The sequence below is a fragment of the Electrophorus electricus genome, chromosome 7 (assembly GCF_041902795.1).
Source record: "Electrophorus electricus isolate QZ-2024a chromosome 7, ASM4190279v1, whole genome shotgun sequence".
In the NCBI taxonomy this organism is placed as follows: domain Eukaryota; kingdom Metazoa; phylum Chordata; class Actinopteri; order Gymnotiformes; family Gymnotidae; genus Electrophorus; species Electrophorus electricus.
In genome coordinates this window covers 25,150,786-25,159,064 of record NC_137503.1, presented here as the reverse complement: position 1 = coordinate 25,159,064, position 8,279 = coordinate 25,150,786, and the positions used below count along the sequence as shown (strand labels likewise).

The 8,279-nt window shown below is 38.5% G+C and overlaps 1 protein-coding gene across 1 annotated transcript; it reads left to right on the top strand.

Moving 5' to 3' along the window:
* Nucleotides 1–18: 18 nt before the first annotated feature.
* LOC113570551 (plasminogen) lies at nucleotides 19–8,279 on the top strand. Its single transcript, XM_081718412.1, has 20 exons — nucleotides 19–141; nucleotides 374–406; nucleotides 1,030–1,156; nucleotides 1,228–1,334; nucleotides 2,076–2,190; nucleotides 2,348–2,487; nucleotides 2,576–2,696; nucleotides 2,805–2,923; nucleotides 3,634–3,796; nucleotides 3,966–4,090; nucleotides 4,426–4,582; nucleotides 4,732–4,946; nucleotides 5,077–5,225; nucleotides 5,325–5,418; nucleotides 5,542–5,656; nucleotides 5,752–5,826; nucleotides 6,096–6,236; nucleotides 6,469–6,575; nucleotides 6,902–7,047; nucleotides 7,284–8,279. The coding sequence occupies exons 1-20, from the start codon at nucleotides 93–95 to the stop codon at nucleotides 7,446–7,448; spliced, it is 2,463 nt and encodes an 820-aa protein (XP_081574538.1). The 5' UTR covers nucleotides 19–92; the 3' UTR covers nucleotides 7,449–8,279.

Below are 8,279 nucleotides of genomic sequence, written 5' to 3'. Positions count from 1 at the left end.
GACTGATAAGCGGTATCTAGTTGTCTTGTTGACTAATAAGACACAAAACCTGCAATAAAATCTTTACCTGCACTGCTTGTTGGTGCTACAAAATGGAGTTGTACAAAGTTTTTCTTTTGCTCTGCTTTTCCCTTTATTCAGGTGAGCTTCTGGATTATCACAATTATTACAGCATAATGCATTCAATAAGCATCAGTGTTAAGTGCAATTTTGGACAAACTTTGCAGTGTACAATATATGTTGGAAGATGTCTTTAATAAATGGGAGCTGACAGGAGTAACTGTTTTGTTTGTAAGGATTTTGTTAATTAATTAATTTATTTTTTGAGCACTGCACATAGCATATTAGTAAGTTTAACTTATTTTCTCAACAGATGTTGTGAGAGGACAGATTACAGAGAGCCCAGGTAAAAAAAAAAATATGAAAAAAGAAAAAAAACTTTCATTTGGGACATGGTCACAACTCAGATGTGAGGTTGGGACCTCACATCTGAAAGAAATGACTAACAAATGTTGTTTGCTTGTGCTGTATCTGTGCTAATTTGTGCAATAAAAAGTGTTTGTGCCAGACTAGTTTTTAAGATATAACATTATTATTATAAAGTTATTTTATAAATATATAAATCAGTTGCTGGGAAAGAAAATAAATTAAATAAATTAAATAAACAGGCACAAGTCTGCACAAACACGTGATAAATACCACCAGTTTGATAATTTTACTTACTAAAATTGCTGGTTCGTATGCTGCATGGGGCTTCATTTCCAGTATATTTATCCTAAGTTAAAGACTTGTCATGTTATTATATCTCAAAAAGCAAACCAGCATAAACAACATTATTATGACAAACCACAACAAAAACATAAAACAAAAGAAGTATTTAATTACATTTATTTTAGATAGGGTGGCTAGACTCTACTAATGTGTTTTTGCAGAGTTTCCATTCTCCATTCTATTAATGGTTCAATGCTTCATGCTAAGTGGTGCTGTATTACACAGTCTTGCCATATCTTGAACTATTTTTCCCCACAGATTTTCTGGATAAATATATTAAAACAGATGGTGCTTGGATAATCACAGCAAGTAAAATGCAGTACATTGTAAAATCAGCAGAAGAATGTGCAGTCAAGTGTGATACAGAAACTTTATTCACGTGCAGGTATTGTGCTGTACATACTAGGCCTGTAGTAGTGTATAGTTGTGCAATCAACTGTAATGTGTCTTTTGCAGGTCTTTTACACACATTGAAAAAGATCAGTACTGCATAACAATGCCATCCAATTCAAAGACAGACCAAGTGTTTCGTAAAATTGGTGCAGCCCTGTATGAAAAGAAAGGTAAGACAATAATAATATAGTGTTGGATCGCCACTCCCATCCTTGGAGAACACTGGAAAAACATTTGTTTTCCTTGCTGTATTACATCTGATTAAGGATCTGATTAATTAACTCATTTTAAAGTAGAATAAACAAATGGATCCCTGGACAAAAATGTTCCTTCTGAGCCTTCAAATCCAATAAAAACAAACAAACATAAAACAAAACAAAATAAATAATAACAACCAAAAACGAGCAATTAAGTATTTTTCTTTTTGCGCTATTAAATCTTCTGCCCTAAGACAAGACCCTTGTGCTATCATTTACCCCTTTGTTTCCCCCAGTTAATATGTGATCTCCCCAGAGCCTGCAGAATGCAATTTAGCTAAACACACTCAACAGGGGGAAAATATGTGAACATCTCTCATTAAGTAGGAGAATGAGACGAACAGTTTTCCATAATGTCAACAAAAAGGTTAAAGATTCAGCTTCAGTCCACCTTCACCTTTCTGGAAAGCTGTTTCTGTTCCATCCTTTTCATGGCTTTCCCTTCTCCTAGGATAGTGAACTACCAAGATCTCATAGTAAGAGGCGGTAGACACAACAGGACATATAGCACAGCCTGAAGTTTATCTATATTACAGATAGGTTTCTGCGCATTTTTAAGCCATTATAAGCTAATGCTTTTTTGAGATTAATTTTTCTAGATTCATTGAGGACTGGTTGTGTAGCATTTCATAAATGTGTTTACCTTTCATTCAGAGTATTTACTGGAATGTGTGACGGGCATTGGCACTGACTACAGAGGGACAAAATCCAGAACAAAATCGCAGCGACTCTGTCAGCAATGGGAGAGTTCATTTCCCCACAAGCCAAAGTATGTGTTACATAATATGTTACATATGCTTCTGTTCAGCATTTAAGATTCACAAATTATTTTAGACAACAGCTGGAATATCACTGATGGTTGGAACTATGCTAAGTGAAAAGAATCCTAGATTATACTGTAGTTTGACATCTGAATCATCTGGCAGCATTACCCCTAAGACACATCCAAAAGCAGATCTGGAGTCCAATTACTGTCGAAACCCAGATGGAGACAGTGCAGGCCCTTGGTGCTACACCACAGACCCAGAAAAGAGATGGGAAAACTGCGATATCCAAGACTGCACTGGTACGCCAGCTGTGCGAATTTACACCAGGGTAAAATGGATTTTTCTTTAAGGTGTTCACTCTTAAAATGTACTCTTGTACATCTATAGAGGAATGTATGCACTGCAGTGGGGAAAACTACAGAGGCAAGATCTCGACTACCGAAGGAGGATATACCTGCCAGCGGTGGGACTCACAGAAACCCCATAACCATGGATACATTCCCTCGGTGTAAGGGATCAAAGCTTTGTACTCTTTTCTGTGTTTCATCTTTGTTCATTTTCATATTAGACTACCTGTGAATGAAGTGAATGTTTGTAAACTTGTGGGTGTGTATAGTCTTCCTGATAAGTACCTGGAGGAGAATTACTGCAGGAATCCTGATGGAGAACCCAGACCTTGGTGTTTCACCACCAATCCATCCAAACGATGGGACTTCTGCCCCATTCCTCGCTGCAGTGAGCTCTATTCGTTTCTTACTGTCTCATTAAATAAATCGGTCGTTACATAGCATTTATCCTGAATATATTCAAAGTGCTTTCCAACTTGATTGACATACAAGCACACTTTGGGCACTACTGTATGAGGATGGAACGGGTATATGGGTCACATATTGATAATTTCATAATATAAATATGAATAATTTTAGACAGATCGGTGTGCACTATCATTGTCCAAGTAATATTTATATGATAAAAAATAATTCTTCTTAAAATGAATATGAAAACTAACAGGCAGCCAGTGCAAATATCATAAAATGGATGTAAAACATACTCTTCTTCTGGTCAGAACTTAAGTAGCAGAATTCTGAATTTCCTGGCTCATCACACTCTGTGGGTGCAGAGAGAGAAAAATAAAAAGAACTCATGGTTATTATTTGTTCATTCTGTTAATTGTGTTATGGGAGCATGTAGAGGTCATTTATTTTCACTGAAACATGTTGAAGAAAAACTCAGTGTTTGTAAGTCCAGCTATGCATATTAAACAGTACAAGTATTTGTCAACTTGGAGAGTATTTAACACTGGTGCTTTACATGTGATTATTATGAATGCTTAGCCATTTCCCTTAGCCATTTGATGAAACACTTGATTTGAAAGCTTTACAGAAGGTCAAATTAGGTAATTTATTTGAAGTGTATACTGTAAATGTGTCTATTTTGTCTTCTAGATTCTGAACCACCGACCATTGTGCCAGACCTGACCTGTGCTACAGGAGATGGTAGCTCATATAGAGGCACTGTTGCTGTGACAGTGTCTGGGAAAACCTGTCAGATCTGGGCATCTCAGTACCCTCATAAGCATTCTAGAACACCAGAGAATTACCCATGCAAGTAAGCAACGATGCGTGGTCTGTAGTAGGTTTGGATGATGAAACCATTTGCAGAGAAATATTTGCTTTTCTGTCGTATTTGATGCAGTGGTGCAGATAATTGCACTATCGTTGTCCTTCCAGCACATAGACACCACGTACACTGAGAGCTAAATTTGTGTCTATTCCAGAGGTCTTGATAAGAACTACTGCAGAAACCCCGACAAAGAGAGGAGTCCTTGGTGTTACACAGCAGACCCAGAGACACGCTGGGAGTACTGCACCGTGCCCAGCTGTGACGGTGGTCCCCGCCCTGGTCAGCTCCCGATGAAATCAAATTGAATTGCTTTCTCTCATCCCTACCCATCATCTCTCACATCCTACCCATACTATTCATCAAGTATTTTCAAGTGTGCTACTGGAATATTTTAGAGCTGATATCTCACACAGCAAACTCACTGCTGTCAAATGAACTCTTGCAGTGTTCTTTTGTGACTAAACCTAACAGTGCAGGTGTTAAATTAATGCTGTAGATGTTAATTCAGCAGTATAAACTTTGCTGTGAAGATAGATTTCACATAGAAAATGAAAACCATAAGCCAAACACTATGCCAGGCTAAACCATGCAAATTAAAAATGCAAATGTTGCAGAGGAGCCAATTATCGCTCCAGCTGAAGACTGTTATGAAGGAGATGGGAGCTCATATCGTGGAGTCATGTCAGAGACCATCAGTGGGAAGAAATGCCAATTCTGGACCTCTATGGAACCTCATGCACATCAGAAGACACCACAGAAATTTCCCAATGCGTAAGATGAGAAAGAGCGTCTAAATACAACTACTGAAATACAAACAGTCCTACAGATTACTATATATGCCTTCTTCTGGAAGTTAATGTCAACATTGGTGCTAGTTAAAATTTCCATATGTGTGTATATGTTTCTCCACCAATATGCAGAGACCTGAGACGAAACCTATGCAGGAACCCTGATGGAGACCGTGCTCCTTGGTGTTACACCACAGATCCCTCCGTGCGCTGGGAGTACTGTAAGATAGAGCGCTGCAGCAGTCAGCTCCCCTTTTTCCACCCAAAGCCCACTCAGTCTGCATCCAAACCCTTAGCCCCATCACCAACTGCTGCTCGTCCCATCACTGTACCCACGCCAGTCACAGGTCTGCCATCATGCAGTCAAGCACATCACTTGCTGTTCACTGTGGTTTTGACCAGGACACTTTTTTTTACTAGGAGTTCTCGTCTAAATGGGGTTTTGATTTTTCATTCTGCTTGTGCTCTGGTTTGAAGATTGTAAGGTTGGTAGTGGCGAAAGTTACAGAGGTCTTACATCAAAGACTGTAATGGGTGTGACCTGTCAAGCCTGGAGTTCCATGACCCCCCACCAGCATTCTACTTTCACCCCTGTGACACATCCAGACAAGGGTCTGGAGTCCAATGTAGGTCCCTTAGCACATTCACATAGTATATGTAGTTGACACTGAATTGTGATTGACTAGACTCTCAAGCACTTTTCTAATGTCAATTTTAATGGATAGCAATGCAGAAATCCTGATAATGATGTAAATGGACCTTGGTGTTACACTACGGATCCTTATAAGAAATGGGACTACTGTCAGATTCCAGACTGTGGTATGAACTTTCACTATTGCCTAAAGCTCAAAGAGTGCTGTTTGCTGCACTGATGTCATGGGTTTCATATCTGCCTCACCATAATGGTGGGTTTTAAATGCAAGAGATTTTCTTTGTAAACAGATGGCATGAAGTGTGGACAGCCCACAATAAAACCAAGACGCTGCTTTGGCCGGATTGTTGGAGGATGTGTTTCTAAGCCTCACTCTTGGCCTTGGCAAATCAGTTTTAGGACCAGGTACTAAAGCACATGTGCGCTTCTAAACATGTGATTATTAATTGCATCAATGTCTGCACAGTAGCCTCATTTTAGTGCCTTATGTTGTATCATAGCTCTGGAATTCATTTTTGCGGAGGAACTTTAATCGATGCTCAGTGGGTCCTGACAGCAGCACACTGCCTTGAAAGGTGAGAGACAGATTTTTTCCCTGTATTCTACAGTATTCTAGTTAATTGGTATGTTTAATTCTAACCTACTATACTGTACTTGGATATATTCTATGAGTAAATGACAAAGCACTTTTGTAAGTCGCTCTGGATAAGAGCGTCTGCTAAATGCCTTAAATGTAAATGTAAATGTAAAATTTTGGCTTAGGTGACATGCTTATAATGGGAAATTAAACTTGCACAAAGACTCTCATTCACCGCATAATGAAGCTCTTGACATCTTTCTCTAGATCTAAGAGACCATCAGCATACATGGTGTATCTGGGAATCCACACAGAGGTTGGAAAAGAGTCATCCAAACAGGTCCGTAACCTGGAAAAGATTATATTGGAACCAACAGGGAAGGATATCGCACTTCTCAAGCTGGACAGGTGATAGTTTCTTTTGTTAACTCTTTGGGAAACAGAATGATCATAATATTAATACAAAATGACATTTTTTAAAAACACTTAAGTAAATGCTGAAAAATCTCAACAACTAAATCTTATGTCAGTCCTGTATGTTAGTCAACTACTTCTGCAAAGATTGTAGAATAATGTAGTATGTTCTTATTTTATCTAAAATGCAGCTAAACAAACATGAAAGAGACTTTTCTCCTTTCAGGCCAGCAATTCTAAATGAAAAGGTGTTGCCTGTATGCTTACCAGAGAAAGATTATGTTGTGCCAAGTGGGACAGAATGCTACGTTACAGGATGGGGGGAAACACAAGGTAAGGAAGGAGCATAAAAAATCTTACGGCACACATTCTACTAAGGCCTTATTCTTACAACATTATTGTTACAGTGTTTATTCTTAGTCTTGCAGACCCCATGTACAACACATTTGAATGCTGAGTAATCATTACATTTACCAGCGCTGGGTCAGAGTGCCCCCCTCCACCTCTGTGGTTGAGAAGTCCTGCTACTGATTTTCATTAACAGTACATGGTCCCAATTTAATTTATAATACATGGTCCCTGATGAATTTATTTGATGTGCCAAAATAGAATCAGATTGTTGAGGGTCTTACTTTCAGTCTGTTTCTCTGATGTTCTAGGAACGGGTGGAGAAGGTGTTTTGAAAGAGACTGGCTTCCCTGTCATTGAAAACAAAATATGTAACAGCAGAGCCTACTTAAACAATCGGGTGAAGGACCATGAGATGTGTGCAGGAAACATAGAGGGAGGAACTGACAGCTGTCAGGTAACAAAAATAACAATATACCTTAATGTCTCTTAATATTAGCATGGTATCACAAAGTTCTTTAGATTGATATCAGTTAAAGACTGTACCACCTTTTCTTATTTAAGTCAGACTAAATGGAATATATATATATATTATATGCACCACTTTGTTTCTCGGATATACATGTTTAATACTGTCTTTTTTTCCCCTCCAACCCCCCCCCCCCCCCCCCCCCCACACACACACACACTCAGGGTGACAGTGGGGGCCCTCTTGTTTGCTTCTCCCAGAATACCTTCCTTCTTCAGGGAGTGACCTCATGGGGACTTGGCTGCGCTAATGCCATGAAGCCTGGCGTGTATGCCCGTGTCTCTAAATTTGTTGACTGGATTGGAAAAGAGATGAAAGCAAATTCTTGAGCACATATGTTCAGTTGCAAGGATTCCTCTGCCATGGGTCTAAAGTGTAAATGGAAAGCTAGACATTTAATCACTGTTTATCCGTTAGTGAACATTTTTAAAGTCTTATAAGAATACAGTCCAAGTGTCTTCATTTTTCATTAGCGTTAATAACATTAATAATTTCTAATACATTGTCTACATTAAACAAGAAATATTTAGCCTCTGAAATGTTTATGTATGAAAACATCAGAAAGAAAAGCTCAACATTATGCATTTATTATAAATACTATGCTCAATTAATAGGGGATAAAACCATATTGACATGAGGATCCATTAATTATATCTGCAGACAAACATTACCACGACAATTGGACAAAAAAGCAACATGAATATACAGTACATTCCAGTACATTAAAATATAGAGGGTCATTAAATGAGGAAATGTGCTTATGAAATTTTAAGAAAGCCAGATAAAATAAGAACAAGCCTTTTACTTTATGTGTAAACCTTATCTGAGGTAACCAGAGAGTCTCTAGGTGTCTAATACTATTGTGTCTCATTGGTCACGGATGTAATTGCTAACCAGGGGAACATGTCCTAACTAAACCGGTTCTGTGTGGTGCCAATAATGATATTGTGTGTTTCCTTTACTGTGTGTGTGTGTGTGTGTGTGTGTGTGTGTCTGTAACTCATGTGAATGAGAGTTACTGCAATCCTCAATTTCTAGGCCAGCTCTTTGACTCACAGAGTTGGTCAGCCTGGTGTGGAGTTGGTGAAGTTCCATTTATAGAAGCAGGTATATGCAAATATGACAGATTTCCAGTAATAAAATTGACTAATAGCATTTGA